The sequence below is a fragment of the Ischnura elegans genome, chromosome 7 (assembly GCF_921293095.1).
Source record: "Ischnura elegans chromosome 7, ioIscEleg1.1, whole genome shotgun sequence".
Lineage (NCBI taxonomy): Eukaryota > Metazoa > Arthropoda > Insecta > Odonata > Coenagrionidae > Ischnura > Ischnura elegans.
Genome location: NC_060252.1, coordinates 34,608,069 through 34,625,707, shown reverse-complemented (window position 1 = coordinate 34,625,707; position 17,639 = coordinate 34,608,069). Strand labels below are relative to the sequence as shown.

At 38.8% G+C, this 17,639-nt stretch overlaps 1 protein-coding gene across 1 annotated transcript in view; it reads right to left on the bottom strand.

Moving 5' to 3' along the window:
• Positions 1–15,183, bottom strand: part of LOC124162087 (Golgi apparatus protein 1) — a 43,327-nt gene extending 28,144 nt beyond the window's left edge. Inside the window, exons 1-7 of the mRNA XM_046538463.1 lie at positions 14,588–15,183; positions 14,259–14,506; positions 9,793–9,919; positions 8,894–9,124; positions 7,714–7,909; positions 3,741–3,961; positions 213–334 (exon numbers count right to left, since the gene is read on the bottom strand). Coding sequence (XP_046394419.1) covers positions 213–334; positions 3,741–3,961; positions 7,714–7,909; positions 8,894–9,124; positions 9,793–9,919; positions 14,259–14,506; positions 14,588–14,893 — 1,451 coding nt within the window. The 5' untranslated portion in view covers positions 14,894–15,183. The remainder of the gene's footprint in view (positions 1–212; positions 335–3,740; positions 3,962–7,713; positions 7,910–8,893; positions 9,125–9,792; positions 9,920–14,258; positions 14,507–14,587) is intronic.
• Between the last annotated feature and the right edge of the window lie 2,456 nt (positions 15,184–17,639).

Genomic DNA, 17,639 nt, shown 5'->3' with positions numbered 1-17,639 from the left:
TAAGGAACTAATCATGTGGGAAAATAAGAACGATCAATATTGCAGTTACACTCTTTCATTGCAATTTAAAGGGGTTCAGAAGGGAAATTTTGGATGGAGGAAAGTGCAAGTGGCAAGATTTTAAACAAAAACTAGGCATATTTGTACAAATGATACATAATAGGTCATTGGCTATTTTAAAATGTCCTCCCTAAAGGTGGCGTGCAACATACCCAGCATCTCCTGTCTCCGCAGCAGGGCAGTGCACTTGGGCTGTAGCTTCACAAGCCTTTTTAAGAACTGGGTCAACAGTCCAGTTCTCTCCAATATCTGCCTCCCTTGCCAGTCCTTCCAGCTGCAACACATGTCAGATGAAAAATTCATCAGAAATGAATGAAAATTATATATATATATATATATATATATATATCGATGGCTAAGTTCTAACAACACATATCTCAAAAATAGCAGGAGAGCAAAAAAAAAACGATTAATATTTGTTACTTGCACACTGAAATTAAAAACCAAAAGTTCATAAAATTGAAAAAGAAGCATTCATTTGCAAACAAAGAATTGTTTTTGCTTGTATTTAATTTTTTTAATGATATTTATTATGCTTGTTTGTTTAAGATACCTGTCTAAAACCAGCTGAATTTGAGATACGTGTTGTTAGAACTGAACCATCAATATACATACTGCATTTACCCATAGAAGCCGCACACCTTTTTTGCAGAAATACAGGCGATAAAATTGGGGTGCATAGCTTACACGAATCCTACAAATTTTAATGTAAGCCACGTTCTATTCTCCCTCAAATCCTTAACATTTATTTCTCCAGAGTTTGGCATTGAAACTAGAAAACCTTCACAGGAATCAAATTTCTAACATTATTTAAGCTTATTAATCTTGGAAACATAAATTTATTGATTTAGCAACGAGTCATGAGTTCCTATATTACATCGCACCCAAAAAGCGCTAGGAAGTTTGTTTTCATCAGGAGCCGGCCCAAAAATGGGTTGGGCTGGATACACAAGGGTGCGGCTTACAGGAGTAAATACCGTATTTATATTTCTAATAGCTAAAATAAAAGAACAATCTTAAACCTTCAGCTGCAGGAAAAGTTCATGTACAAGTTTACTGCAGACTGCAGGAAAAACGATCAACCATTTCTTCTTAACTGCTAGCCCAGGCTCTACTTATCTTTATGGCCTGAATTATTTCTTTCTTAAATGGGACAATAGGCTCACTTCTAAACAAAACTAGTCCCTTCCTCACTTGATAACAGTCACATTCCATTCCCTTGAGGTTCCAACATGCCCTTTGAATATCCTCCCATTACACTCTGGTGACTAAAGGAATTCTTCTCGGGTTTTCCACCGGTTGAGGCTTTCCATGGCCGACGTTTCGAGGCTCGACTCGAGCATCGTCATCAGGGCAGTTGAATGTCGGACTGAGGGTTTGATTCCCTTATATACCCTGCTTGGAGGTCAGGTGTCACGTGATTGGTTGAGGACTGGTCTCTTGGCAGCCAATCCGTTGATCCTTTGGCTTTTTAGAGCTGACAGAACGGGTTTCCAGGTGTTGCTGATGGCATAGCCTCCGTCACGGTTGAAGTTTTTATGGTCCAATCGAATTTCTATGGCCTCCTTTACGACTCTATCCCAATATTTGGTGGAATGCGTCAGGATCTCGGCATCATCAAACTGGATGACATGGTCGTGTTGTATGCTGTGTTCAGCTATGGCCGATTTCTCCGGTTGTCCCAACCTTAGGTGCCGCTATTGCTCCTTCAGCCTAGTTTCGATGGTGCGTCCAGTTTCCCCAATATAGGCTTCACCGCACTCACATGGGACTCGATAGACGCCCGGAGTTTTCAATCCCACTGGGTCTTCGGCTCTCACTAGGTAGTCCCTCAGCTCTCTGGTGGCTCTCTGGTGACTGGTTTAGAGCAGTTTGATGTATCCAAGGGTTTTAATCAATATGGGTAAATATCAACTGATTTCTTAGGTGCTAGGTATCAAATGAACCGCAAATTACTGAGAAACTTCATAAAACATTAGTTCTATAGATTTTGGCAAATAAAATGATGATACCCAATTATAAGAAATTGTCCTACGTAATCTATCAGTGGGTATCGTCCACTATCTGGGCCCACAGCAAATGAATGGGGTGGGGATTACACAGGTTTTTATCTGCTGTGCCTTTCTTGGCACAGAAAAGGCTCTTAACTCCTAGGCAAATATTCCTGCTCAGAGGGGAAGACTTGCGATCTAGCTGCAGTAACTGAAGGGCTTCAACCCAGATGTATAAATTGACGAACATGTGCTAATTGTATGACTGATTGAATACTAAAATATCATGGTAAAAAGGTGAACGAAATCCAAGGAAGCAGGCAGGCATAGCTCCTTTATTCAAGTACATACTTAATGACACACATTTTAAGCCTTTATTCATGCATCCACACATCAAGAAGTTTTACATCATGCGGCACTCAGTAGACCTCCATTTTGCAGTACCACAGGGGAGGAGTTTTTGATGTGGCATATCTTAAAATTAATTACAGTAGTTTTAGCTATACATACTTACTTTTGACACACAATGTAGCAGAAAACCACTCACTCAACTGTTGCACTGTCCTTATAGCTGAATCTACAAGGCTATCAATGGAATTTTCTCCAAAAATTGCTGTAGTGTCATCAGCCTCTAAATTTATGCTACTTTTGGTGTTGTGTGATTAGTCATTAACATCTTTGTCTAGTAGATTAAAAAAGAGCGGTGTACCTGCCATTTATACAAATCCTTGTGGTGTACCTGCCATTGTATTATCTCCTTCTGGCAAACTCTTTTCTTTATTACCTCTGCGATTAGCTTTCTAACTGCAAGGTAACAATTGATCCAGATTAACTCTTCCCCTCTAATCCCATGAAAATTATTTTTTTTTCCAATCAAGTTCCATGGTTCTGAAAGTTGAAAGCTTTGAATTGATCACATATCAAGGCAGCTGTGAGTTGTGACTCTTTCGTTTATTTGGATATTTTTATCATGAAGCCAGTTAGAGCTGTTGTTGATTAGTACTCATTCATTAAACAATGCAATGTTTTCGAAAGGATTCTTTTTTTTGTCCCAGTTAACCAGATGGCAGACCACGAACAACCATTCAAAACACATTTTAGAAGTTAGGAGAAGGAGAAGCTGGTTATGTTGAATAAAAACTTTTGGGCTACGTCGCCACGTCAATTCTTGGGTGGCCCCAGCGTTTCCCGACCGATGCTGATCGCTTTCTCAAGGGATTCTGAGAAAAGAGCAGAATCCCTAGAGAAAGCGACCAGCATCGGTCAGGAAATGTTGGGGCCACCCAAGAATTGATGCGGCGACATAGTCCAAAAGTTTTTATTCAACATGACGTGTACCCACGAAAGTTTTAACCCTTTCTAACCCAGAGATGCTTCTGGGAGAGATCAAATTTCAAGATTTTTGACTTTGAAAACTTGAGAATTTTGCACTCAATCATAATTATTGTGGAAGCTGTATACCGTTATTTATCCATTTTCAGATTTCATCATTAAGACTTACTCCATAACATAATGCGTAGTTTAGATATTTCCTACTTAGAGCTGAATATTAATATGTACCTATTTGATGTTGCTTAGAAGCAACACTAGGTTATCATGGGTTAACGAAGAGAAACTGGTTGTTAATTTAAAATAGTATTCTCAGATACTGTGAGATTGAGGTTTGAAGCTCATAATGGAAACACTCACCGCACGATGGCAAGCCTTGGAGATGCGGCGCTGCCGTCTGTGCGAGGTCCGTGCATTCTCCATAAGACAATGAATCACCTCAGCACCCTCATAGCCGCTACAGACTTTAGCCACCTCAACAGCACAGCCTGACACCACCTCTGGAGATGTATGGTAGTCTTCAAGCAGAAAGCGTCTGTGGGCGACCATACCGGAGCGACAATCAGGGGACACACTGCTTCCTGTCAAGCAATTATATTAATATTTATTGAACATATGAACAAAATTTTGTGGATGAGATACCACCATTAATTACAGCATCCTCCCAACTATCTCGGCTAATAATAGGGAGAGGCAGCATGAATAATCAGAAAACACGAATAATTCAAATTTTCACTTTAATTTCTTGTAATTTTTATCATACGTAAATCAATCGATTCATTATTATGTACGCACATTTTATGTTATTTTAGTTTGATTTTCTGAATCACCAGCAGCTATCTCTTCCCAGCTGCAACTTTTTTTGTTATGTTAACGTGATTGCACTTGTATTCTTACTGCTCCGTGTAATACATAGTTTCCGAAAACCTCGCATCCATGGCTGCGAAATCAAGGATTCAGAAACATGGTTTGCACGAACACTTCAAAAGGACAGCACGCTGTTCAAAACTACTCTTTCAGGCACCACGCTACATGTTTGCTTCTCGCACAAGTTGCCTGGGACACAGATCCATTATCACCGAGCGTGGTCACACACCACAATGCTCGGAAAACAGGAACACGGTACTCATCGCCCAGCAGTGGTTATAGGAAACCAGGGCTTAAGGCAAACTGTCTACACAAGCAATTACCTGACTATGGCTCATGCTATCTCTACTTCAACTTCCCTCGCTGCCTTCACGTCTTCTATTTCCTTCCTCTCCTGCTACTAGTCACGGCATAAACATGCCTGAGTGCGACAAAATTTCCAGTTCCCCTCAACCGTATGCGAGTCCAGGGCATTAATTGCATGTTTGCGATATGAAATATACGTGTAATGATCGCAGATAACATTTTTCTTCATTTGTGATTCGTTACCATTCAAGAATCTTCGAAAATTATTCTTGAGTTTTTTTTCCCACCGCTGATCATCATCTGCAATGCTAGATCAGACGTCCAAGTAAACTTGAAATATTCCTTGTCAATAAGTAAATAAAATAATTCCATTTTACCATGAGAATTCTAATGGAAATATTAGGCTTGGTGTAGCCATGCATTAAAATGCGAATATCCTGCTGCTCTTGTGTCCGATTTTATTTTTTTACAAGGAAAACATCAAAGGAGTATGAACTCATGCATGGATAATATGATCCACAACAAGGATAAGCCGCACCCTGATGATCGGGAATGTGCTGTATATAATTATTGGCAGTAATAATTACATTTATTTCTTTACATTAAGTTTCTAGTGTATCAGTCTATCTCCTTTTTGGACCGGTCACACTTAAGGGTCTATCTCATTCGTATCAAGTGCAACAGGAATGGGGTTTGGAACGTTTGATGTAGAATCTCTGCACACACATTTCAAACTTGGTCCCAGGACTATAGCTTGACATTTCGTAATAAAAACGTGCAAAATTGGACCAAAAACAGCCTGCCCATAAAGTGGGAGACAACATTGGCAAGCCATTAATTAATTCCTGTCTGCCCACGGCAGTGGTTCTCCTTTGCAAAACTCTAGCAACCAGCAACAGGTGCAACACAATTACCAGCAAGAGCGCCATAACGATAGGCAACAAGGCAATGATTGGTAGCACAGCAGAGTCAGCCTGGCTGTGGAAGAGGCAGGTTGGGATTGTTGGTTAACATCTTATTTCAGCTGTCACACCTACCAAACTGGGTATCCACAGTTTTCAAAAAATATACTTACCCTACAAAAAATCTTCCGATGAAGAAAGACTTTCTGGAATTAAATGCTCCCTTAAATTAACCTCCTATCATTCATTCAGTTTTTACACTAGACTACTACTAAAATCATACGGTAATTTTGAATTTAAGAATAAATATAGACAGGGGCGGATCCAGGATTTCTTTCTGGAGGGGGCACAAGCAAGGCTGTATCCAGGATTTTGTTGTGGGTGGGGCACAAGGATACCTCGCAAAAAAAAACAAAACGAACGAAATGATAATGGGACCAGCGGGTATTAAAAATCCTGCATATTTCATAAAGGTCTGAGGGGGAGGCACATGCCCCCGTGCTTCCCCCCCTAGATCCATATATCCTATCAATCATCCTATGAATGTATATAACAAATGAAAAATATCAAAAACTAAGTTTTTCAGCACCCTTAGGAAGATTCTTCTCGGCCAAGGTGACATCCATAAAGAGTTTTGATGATGTGTCTTAATTTACACATGTAATACATGCATGGCAGTAATTTGAATACTGACAAGGGAGGATTAAGGTCATTGTTTGGGGTTGATTATTTACTGTCTAGGTGGGATGCAATTGAGGTTATTTTTTTATTTTTTCAAATTTTATTCCCAAACCTCCGAATACAGCTCTCATAGGCCATTTTAAATCGGGGTATTCAACAAAGTCAACAATGAAACGTAATCGAACAACCATTCCCTGGATAAGGGGAACTAACCCAGGCGGGACTCGAACCCGCGACCTCATGTTTGGCAGGCGAGGACTTTACCCCGCCGCCACCGAGGCCGGCAAAGTCAAGGGGCCTTACCATGCATGTGTATAAAACAAGTGGGAAAATTTAAAAGGATTAAAAAAAAACGTGACTGACAAGACAAAAAACGTTATAATGTGTCTGAGGTCTGATATACCTTAAAAAGAGGCTTTTGGAAATTCATCAATTATTTTAAGACATAGTTTGTTCAGCTGGTGAAATTATAACCTACATTGGAAACCCACCTTAACCTTTTGAGGTCCAACGTCGAGGCTGGCTTGACAAGTCTAGTGCTACGAGCACTATGCTTGTCATAGCATCGAGTCTAACTTCGAGTTGAGCTCGACATCACAAGGCAAAGCGATTTATACAAGGGCAATGTTTCAATAGATTACCTGATTTGCTGTCAACTAGATGTTAGACCTGATGCTACGACAAGCCTAGTGCTCGTAGCACTAGACTTGTCGTAGCCTCGACATTGGACCCCAAAGGGTTAAAGATTACCAGTTCATCAATTTTTCCGGAAATTATGGGGGGATTCCTTCCCATATAATCTACAATTGAATACTGATAAACTCTTGGCAGTCACGTTTTTTTAATCCTTTTAAATTTTCCCACTTGTTTTATACACATACAGTGAAACCTCGATATAATGACACCCCACGGTGCACTAATAAACACTCGCTATAGCGAATTGTCGCTTTACTGGAGGTGGAGCAAATAGTAGCCAATATACCTGTTGCGAACAGATATACAGGAACAGGAGTGGTGCGGCGACAGATAAACATCTATCCGATAAACGTAAGCATAAATCCAGACGAAAGGCGATGTTTTTTTGCATCACTAAATTTCCTTGCTCAAATAACGACTAACTATTCAAACAATTTATAAGCGCCGCACTGAATAAAAATCATGCAAAGCATTGTTTCGTCAATCATTATATTTATCGAACGACAGTTTACCACATAAATTTAAGACTGAGCACTCCATTAACTTCATTTCTAACAGATCGCTAGCAATTACAGAGGTTAAGGAGTCTTGGTGAAAGTCTTGGTGAAAGCGGTGAAACCCTCGCTATAGCGAGAGCCAACACCGAAAGGGTCTCGTAAAAACGAATTTTTTAACACGCTTATTATAGGGTCAATTGACGGTGCATCGGCTATCTCTCGTAATAGCGGGGGTGTCGCTATAGCCCGTACTCGCTTTAACGAGGTTCCACTGTACATGGTAAGGCCCCTTGGCTTTAAGACTTAGATTCAGTTTTCTGGTTCAACTCTGCAGGACCACCATGCATCACATCACTGTACTGACAACTCATCACATGCGCTTACCATTGCGTAAAGCACCCTCCAAACAGAGGAGAATGTGGGCCAGCCGCACGTCGAGGGCCTCATCGGGAGCTGCATGAGGCCTTCGCCTTCGGCAGTGGTTCAATCTCACATCATCACGACATGCACGAGTGAAACCTTTACTGGCCTTGTAGTCACGTGCCACCAGGCCCAGCCGACGACTCAGTTCGTTTGCACACTGAAAAGAGGATTAAGTGACGTTTGCATTAAAATCCAGGTGTGCCCATTGCCATGAGTTTAAAGGCTCATTCACCAATTTCATTTTATCAAAGGAACTTGAAAATTGAAGGGCCCTGTTATTCCATTTTTCAATCCCTTGTCTAAGTATTGAGAGAACAGAGAGATGGCTCTTATTCACAGGTTTATTATTGAAAGTATGACGCCTTTCGACCGTCGGGTCATTATCAAGTACAACTGTGCTGGGCCTGGTTTGTACTTGATAATGACCTGACCTTCGAAACGCATCGAACTTTCAATAATATACCAGTGGAAAAGTGCTATCTCTGTTCCATCAATATTTATAGTATGTCATTCCACTATATCTCGCCTGCTTCTGTTACTTTTAATCCCTTGTCTAATTAATAATCTACGTACTTCCTTGCAAGATGTCTTAATGGGCATGTTGCACGGACAGCAGTAGTAAAAAATAAAACAGAAATGTACATAAAAAGTTTATTGAAATACTTTCAGAGAATGGAAATTACCCATCCTTAATGGAAACCAAAGTTGAGAACTTGTTACTCCCAAATTATAGCTATTAATAACCTAAGTTTCCATTAGGTATATCCAGCAGAAAAAGAGCTGTCCACAACTTAGTAAAATTTGTGCATAACATTACTGTAGTGCTGTGGTGTTTTGTTCTTGTCAACATAATTATCAGCATGCCACATCTGATAAGTGCATTTTATCAAAAACACAAGCATAGGCATTGGATTTTTATCAATGGAAATCAAGTTCAGTATTCACTTACCAAGAGGTTGAGCTACTGGCATAGTCAGCAGCCCAATCCTCAAACCACTCCACTGACATACTCCCTAAAACATTTAACTTCCCTGTGTGACACAGTGACTGCATGGGCACATAACAATATAAATGATAAACATGTGGAGACAATACATTTGAAGCTGATAGTCGCTTCTCAGAAAGAGCAGGGAAATCTCACCTTCTTGCCTACACTCTTGTCCATTCTTTTGCGCATGAGGCAAGTGTAAGCATCCACATTCTTATCGCTGTCTCGACACAGGTGATTGTACTCTGCATAGCACGCCTTGTACAGCTGTCGGTCCAACTGCACATCTTCTGCTTGCAGTTCTGACAGTTGCATGATTTGTGCACGGCAACGCTCGTCGTGCACTTGGTCTAACTTTAGCTGCAAGCACGCTAGTGTCCCCCCCTTCCAAAAGAGAAAGAAAAAAAGGTATCAACTGCATGGAGTGCACTTTATGATCCTCAACTAATGATAAGGACTTCAATCATCTTACACTTAAAAAAAAACCTCGACAAGCAACACCACCGCAAAGATTTATTCAAGGAATGGGTTACCATCTGCCTTCTCATTATACTGTACAACAAATTGATTTGCAGTATGATCTTAGGTTTTCCCAGCGTCATCATCCTCAGGGAATCTTCCGAAGTCATTCATTCATCAATTCATTCGGAAGATCCCCTGAGAATGATCAGCAAGACGCTGCTCAAAACGTCGGGAGACATGGACGACATCAACCGGTGGAAAACCCAAGAAACTTTTCTGCAGATTGATTTGCAATTTTCTACACGTATTTTTTTGTCATTTTATTCTAAACTTTATTCCAATTTTATAAAAGACTAGTTTCAAAACACTGTACCATTTCACAGTCAAAAATGATAAGGTATATTGAAAATAGTCCTCGTTTAATTGTTTCGAAAAAGTGGAGAATTGTAAATCATTGTAAATTTAGAAATTTCTCAAAATACTTCTCTTCACAATGTAGAATGGATAGAAACCTATCCCACAGTGAAGACTCAGATTCAGTTTAGGGAAGTTTCATCACATGCATGAGAGAGGACTGGCTGAGACAATACCTCCCATGACACTTCATTGCGGCTGCAGTCCAACTGCTTCACGTCTGCCTCACAATACTTTGCCAAAGGGCCCATCATTTGGATGAAATCAAATAAAACTAATTTCTCAATCTTCTGGATAAATAGTCTGCAAAGAAGGGAGACATGAGTTAATAATTGGGCATGGTCATTTCCATAGTCTGTTATTCACCATATATTTCCCTTACTATGTATTATTATTATCATTAAAATTGTTACAAGTAGGCCATTGGCCTGGTAGTAACATGTACACATGATGAGAAAACAATAGAAAACATTGAAAAAGCAATAGAAAACATTTTAAAAAACAATAGAAAACATTACAAAAAGCCCTTTGTCCCTACTTCTTCAACCGCTTTTCAAAACTGTAAATTTTTCGGGAAGGACTCAAACAGTTTAGCTGGTAGGTCGTTCCAGTCCCTTATGGTCCTATTCAAGAAGGAGAACTGCTTCGCATTTGTCCTTTGTGATCGGCACTTTATCTTGAACTGGTGATCATTTTTTCCAACAAGGCTGGGTTTTGATATGTCCTTCCCAAATTCTTTCCATGCTTTTTCCCCTCTGATTATTCTTAACATGCCACATAGCCTGCTTCTTTTCCTCCTCTCCTTTAAACTCTCCCACCTTAGAACTCTGAGCATTTCTGAAACACTTTCTGTTTTTTTTATGCTTTCCCAACACATACCTAGCAGCTTTTCTCTGCACCTTCTCCAATTTCTTGACCTCTCCTTTAAAATGAGGGTCCCAGACAAGAGATTATCAAAATCTCAATTTAATAAAAAAGATGTTCCTAACTCTCATGCATCCTAGGCCTAAACTATTTAAAAGTTACTGTCATAGTGTGTTAAAATCAGTTTGCACTCTTAAGTGAACCTCTTAATAGGGCTCTATTCATGAAAGAATATTTTAAAATAAATAAGAGACATGATATTGGAAAAATATTCACATTAATTTACAGCATCTTATTTGACTAAAATGAACCACAGGTAATATTTTTAGCAGAGGCCAAAGTCTTTCCTATGCACCTCATCAAGATTTACATTTTTTTGTTTCTGTACCATTTTCCTGGACTGCAAAACATTCATTATGTCCACTATAGAACTTGAATTATAATCAAATCAATTAAAATGTCTACCTCTTGTTTCAAAATTCAGCACAAAATGTCAGGTTGATACTACAAGCTTTGAAATATTTAAACAATTTTTAATGAGAGCCAAAATTTTATCCACATAAAGTGAAAGCTGCTACAAATCCCTTACAATTTACCAACACATTTGGATAACCTAGCGCTTGAGATTGAGAAATAACAATGTTTATGTAATTTTAAATGTTCAGTTAACTTACTAATCCAAAAATAATAAATATTGGTGGTTTTAACAGTTTATAATTGAAGGTATAGGTGATGTAACTACAGTCTGAAGCAGTTATCACAATCATAGACTGGTACAAAAGGCTATGGCATGTATTTTTAATGGTGCAAATGTTTTTTTTTTATCCATTCATGAGGGGCCACTCAATTTTATACTTTGATTAGTAAGGTAGATGTGTAGAAAATGAAGTAAAAGCTCGGGCCAATTTTGAGATGGAGCATTTGAAAGAAGTCCATTCACAATAGGGTGGTTTCCTATTATTTTTTTATTGCCTATATCGGAAGATTATTACTCCTGGAGAACGTATTTCACGCTTTTAGATTTTTAAATGAAAACATCTATTTTTCGCGATTAAATGAAAAGTGAAAAATTTGAAGCGCGCGAAAACGCGACGGGTAAGGAAATCTCTCCGTGTGACGTATTTCTGGTTCCCCCTCCCGCCTTGTGAGGTGACCTTGATCGAGGCTCTGAGCGCTGATAGGACGCAGGATGCTAGAGGGTAGCTGAGTACCTTGCTGTCTGGTAGCGCTTGGCTTAAAAAAGGTTTATTAATATGTACCTTATCAAACGAAGAAAACTTTCCGACCTTAGCCAGTTTTAATAGGTGATTATTAAGACATGTTTCCCTGAGCTCTGCGCCTCATGCATGCATTGGTAATCTCAGACGATGTATAACTCCTATCTTCTCCTATAGAAACTAGGTCCATGTGACGTCACGTGGAGTGGCATCGCATGGGCGCCAATCTGGCCCTTTTCAAATAAGGATAAAAATGGAGCATTGCCATTCGTCTAAACCGGTATTTCTAAAACGAAATAATTTGTATATTATGAATACAGTAATTGTGGATAACAAATCGCAATCAATGCCTTTCGGTTTCTTTGATGAAGGAAACTACCCTATTTTAACATTTAAATATAGCTGTAATACAAAACAGAATTTAATAATTTTTTTATACATTAAGTGTCTCACGAAAAGTGTTAGCTTTGCAATAAGCCTTGAGTCATGGCTCTACAACAATAAATACAACATGAAATAGAGGAAAAATATATCTTTCAAGGCACAACTTTTTGGCAAAAAGGAAAAGAAATTAAAATGTTCAAAAATTTGTCTCCAGCAAAACAGCCATGGGATATTTAGTTTGAGGTGAACATAGACTCATACAGAAGTTTTCATTAAAATCGAAGACCCTAAGGGACCAATGTTTGTTGAATTGAAGTCGGATGACTCACGTGTATTTTCTTTAACACAATAAAGCAAGATTAGCGCTTCATGTGCTTTGGTTCCATAGTTATCAGCATAAATGTAATTTTCCATTCTTTACTCCGAGGCTTGATGGAACTATGTTCAAAGAATCATAACTTTCTGGGGGTTAGGTTCATAGCTTAATTAAAGCTGTAACAGTTCATAGTAAGGGTATTACTCCTTCCACGTAAATAACTTTTAGAGATACAGGTCACCTGACGTGATTTTGCAAAATCTGCCTCATTTGAGATGAAAAGGCCCCGTATTCATCAGTAGCCTGTCCCATTCTTGAACATGGTTCTGAGGTATAGTCACCTTTTTTATAGGAACGTACATGAATTTGATTATAACCCCATGTTTAATGACTTTGTGTTAACATGCCCTCTCTTCAATTACTTAGAAATCAAGCACATCCGATATTCACTGCACAATTATTGCTAAATCAAACCTAGGTACATAACTTCGACCCAAACTCCCATGAGCCAAGAATAAAATCACGGATCTACTTGTTATGTCTCTCCTAATGCTTAAGGTCTGTTTACAAGTTACATTAACACCTACGAGTTAATGTGCGAATCATCAGTTTTTGAGGGTCCAGGGGAAGTCCCCCCTCCAATTTAAATGGCAATTTGTCCAAAAAATGTATGAAACCTATGCATTCAAGTACAATGAAAACAAAAACATCAAAAGTTTAAATAAATCTCAATCTTGTATAATGCTTAAAATGTAGTTTTCAGAGGCAAATTTACATATTTTCCAAAAACACTTAGAGGCTATGGAATATGGTTTCACCGGGGTGTTCCATAGTCCTTAAACCCCCAGCAGGATTGCTGGTCTTCCCAACAGAAAACTCTAAACTTTGCCCATGGTGTAGTTAAGATTTCTATGAAATATGCAATTTCTTATCATTGCAGACAATGCAGTTTTTATCAACATAAAAAGTTACTATATGTACATTGCTAGTCAAGGGCTTGTTGATTTACTTTGCTGGAAGTTACTCTACCAAAGGTTGAGAATAAAACCGAAGTAAGAGGGTAGAATCTGATCTTTATTTTCCCAAACTAATAGCTGACGTTAGTCCAGTTACGCGAAGACTTAGTCTATGGATTGCTGCTATAATATTTTTTATCAGGTGTGAATGCATGAATGATTTTGGTGGACCCGATCAGAGCATGTACAAATGCATGAATCAAATAAGAACAGCTTCCACTTTCTTTTCAAGCATTTTCACAAGTTGGGTGCTTACATGGAGCATTTTCATGTTCATTCACTTAGACGTTTAGCACTCGTACATTTAGACATTAACTTCTATGGGTTAGTGTACTGTGTAAACAGGCCTCAAGAGCCTTGCATATCTTCTTCCAATTTATGAATTGGAAACGCTAGCACAGCCTCATTGATGTAGGCCTTTTTATCCCTTGGAAAAAAATTATATCTTGATATAGACTTAAATCATTTCTCGTGAGAGAAAGGACCAAGACACCATTATACCAGTCATTAGTATTATTTTGGATAGTTGGAATACATTTTGTAAAGCAGTCATTCCTAAAAATGCAGTACATTTGTTTCTGTAATTTTAATCATTTCGGTAAAACATATTTCTCATCATTGGAATTAAAATAAATTAATGATACAATTTTTTGATGAACTGAATGTGACAATAAATAACCCCCTCAATGATTTGTTAACTTATTTCATAAATTTTTGATTAAAGAGTTTGTATTTTTCATACTAAAAGAACAGCGGAACCGTTAAACGCATATATTAATGTTATATCTATTGTACTTCTTACAACACGAAATTCGACAAAAATTTAGGTATCCAAATAGCCTTACTTGCATCTGGGATTGTGAATGCCCTCCTTATACTCCAGCATACATGACAAAATCGGTGACACAATGGGCGATGGGGAGGACTCCGGAAAAGCTGATCGAGAGACACATTCCGATAGATTCTTTTCCTTCAAGTCTGCAGAACAATGCAACTGCAACGCCGATCGAAGGCTTTTGCCTTCAAGGATTTCTAAGGAATGAGCCCAAAGGATGTTACGGCAAGATTCGTTGATTCTGTTCACCTTGCTCATCTACAAAGGAAAATGTGTGTAATCAGTAATTAGAACTTCATTTAAACATTTAGATCCAAGAGCTTCGACAAGCAGCCTTACGTCATTGGAAAGAATGCAATCCAAAACTATTAAGTCATCCGCTTGAACATACTGTTTGCACAGTTCCTCAACCACCGGCTTACATTCTCGGCTTTCTATCAACTTCTCGTTTCTTGGGAGGCTTCTACTTCTTCTCACTGGATTTAATTGGATTTCGTTTATCTTTATGTTGTCCCTCAAACAGTTAACGCACTCGAAGTTATCAACATCATGCTGAGCACCATTAAAAACACTATTTTCCATTTTCGAAGGAACGATTACCAGACAAAGGTAAATTATGGCTGAATACCGGTTCATTATGCCCATAATTATTGACACCCACAGTTACAATTCACAGCTGACAGCACTCCTAAAATTATCAAGGAGCATAGATATTCTATACTCCTTGCAATTACTGACCCGATTTACCTAATGCATCACAACAAAAATGCCAAAAAATCTCTTTTTACAAATGACATAAGTATCTCATTCCTGCCGCTTTAAAGCAAGAAACCTAAAATGTTAACACCATCTCCCTCTCCGTTACGATCCCCTTTGTGTACATAACACGCCAGTAGATGGGTACATGCGCCGACGTGCGCTTCGCCGCCCACTGATGTGCTGATGTCAAAAAAAAATTTCGTCGGGCGGGTGGTGATCGTGGAAGATGGTGGAAGATGGCGTGACCGCGTGACGGCGTGCTGCCGCCGATCGTGGACCATGCTGGACAGCTCGGGGACCATGCCTTCGATTTAAGTAATACCTCCGCTTCTTTTACCACGTCATTACAACCATTAAGAGTGGGTGTTAGTTCTATTGGGTAAGTAATTATTTATCTGTAGTTTTGCGTAACTATTTCTATTTGTGTGATGCAATTCTTTTATTAACGCTCCGTCCCGATTGGTATTCGTACCATGGTAGATGGTTTCCTGAAACAAGCTTTCAAGTTTTTCTCAAATCTTGGTACATTATTTTGTGGTCTTTTGTGTTATTGGCAGTTAGTGCACTGAAGTCATTGAAGAAGAAGTTAGGCATTTATTACGGCTTGCAGGGGGTACTATTTTCTACCCCACGACTTCCCATGCCTTTGTATTATTTTCCATTATGTCATCATTTCCATCGCAAGAATTCCTGGTCTGAAACCATCCTCATTTTCTGCTTTTTTCTGTGCATTTTATACTTCTGATCTATTCATTTTGTTACATATCTTTCCTTTATGTCTTTTTCCTCTTCTGAACTTGTGTTTCAATTTGCACCCTTTCTTACCCCTAATTTTTGGCATTCCTTTCCCTCTTTAGTCACTCATTAACGACTTCTCCATGGCATACTGCGACCATACTTCCCTTCTCATGAAACCGTTCCATTACATACACTGCCTTTTCGCCATACCATTTTTGCCTCCTTCGTATCCCACCTTGATACACACTATGTATGGTAATTCACATGTTTTACTTATGCACCCGAGAGGTTTGCTAGTTAAGTAGTTTTGCGAGGGTTGTTGCCATGTTTTATTCTAATTGTAATAATATACAAGTCAGGCATGCTCTTGATTTGTGTCGGAATCTCTCTTTCCCAATCCAGTGCTAATTATCTTCACATTATATGCTTTCAATACTCCTTATCTAGTAGTATCTATATCAATCCTGTTGCATTGGTCGCTGCATTCTTACATTTCTCCTATCCATTATCCTAATGATTTCCTACATGATCTATAGTTTCCTGATCCTTCTGCTGTCTATACATCAAATTTATTTCTCGTTCACATTTACTTTTAGGTAATACTTTTAACCCTTCCCATCCTTGATCTACTGTCTCCTTGCTCCCTATATAGCCTATGTTAGTTTGTTTGCTAATCAAATGACTTCCCTGGGATTAAAATAGGCATTTCTAAATTCTATAACCTGCGTCCAAAATGGCATGTGTGTTAGTAGGATCTCCTGGAACGTATTCAGTGTGTGTTTGCACAATTCATCACAATGTAAACCTATTCCTTCATACCTGTAATATAGGAAACAAGCCTGGACCTAATTGGTTATTTAGTATGTTCTACTCATAACAGGGACTGTATGCTGTGACGTGGCTTTCAATGTCATTCACGTGAAAATTAAAACGCTAACTTCTGAAAAAGTTTGAATGTTACCCTTGAGGTGAAGTTTTATACAGTCAGTGGATTTCCAGTGACAGATCTCCACTGGTTAACTTCACCGTGAAATTTGATGAGTATTTATCAAGTTCAATTGAAAGAGTGGAAAAAATGGTGCCCCTTCCATTTTTTTATGAAGGCACAGGCAAACTACTTTAAGCAAATGAAATAAAATATTGGACCCCTTGAAGCAGTTGTTCTCCTTGACTTTAGTGAGAACTTAACCTAGATGAGGCATAAGGGTATCACTGGACAAGTGATAGTTGTACAGTACGCCCTGTTTTGATTAATACTCAGGATCACCAGAAAAAATGGCTAATTATTTCCAGCCTATGCATCTTATCAGATGATTTGGAGCATGATATAGCTTTTATATATGAAACCCAGGGATTAATTTCTTAGTTCGTTAAAGAATGTTTAGCATCAGTTAAAAAAGTGAATTAATAATGGTTGTGGAGGGCAGTATAAAGGCCGTTTTACACGGTACACGGAATTGCGCAGTCTGACGTACGTGTGAAGGTGCAATCAAAATTGCGTCGTGTAAAGCGGTGAATTGCTAGAACACATGCAAGAATGCGTGGATGGGAGACGGCAAAATAGCCCCTGTTCCAATTTCGTCCATGCATTCACGCAATTCCACGCCATTTTAGAAATAAATGCAGCTCTAACCTGCGCAATTCCGTGTACCGTGTAAAACGGCCTTAAGAACTGAAAATTTTTTCTCAATGTTTGCAACCATAACCATGACTTCTATTTAAGGGCATCATAGACATTCTTTGCTACAAGCCATGGAAAATCCCCATGTGATAGCATTAGTGGTACATTAAAGCTTTTGGTTGCCTGAGAGAGCCTTCAGAGATGTTCTGGAGATACCTAAAACTCTGTGGAAAAAATGACTTCTGCAAGTCTGTAGTTGAAATCTGCAACTTC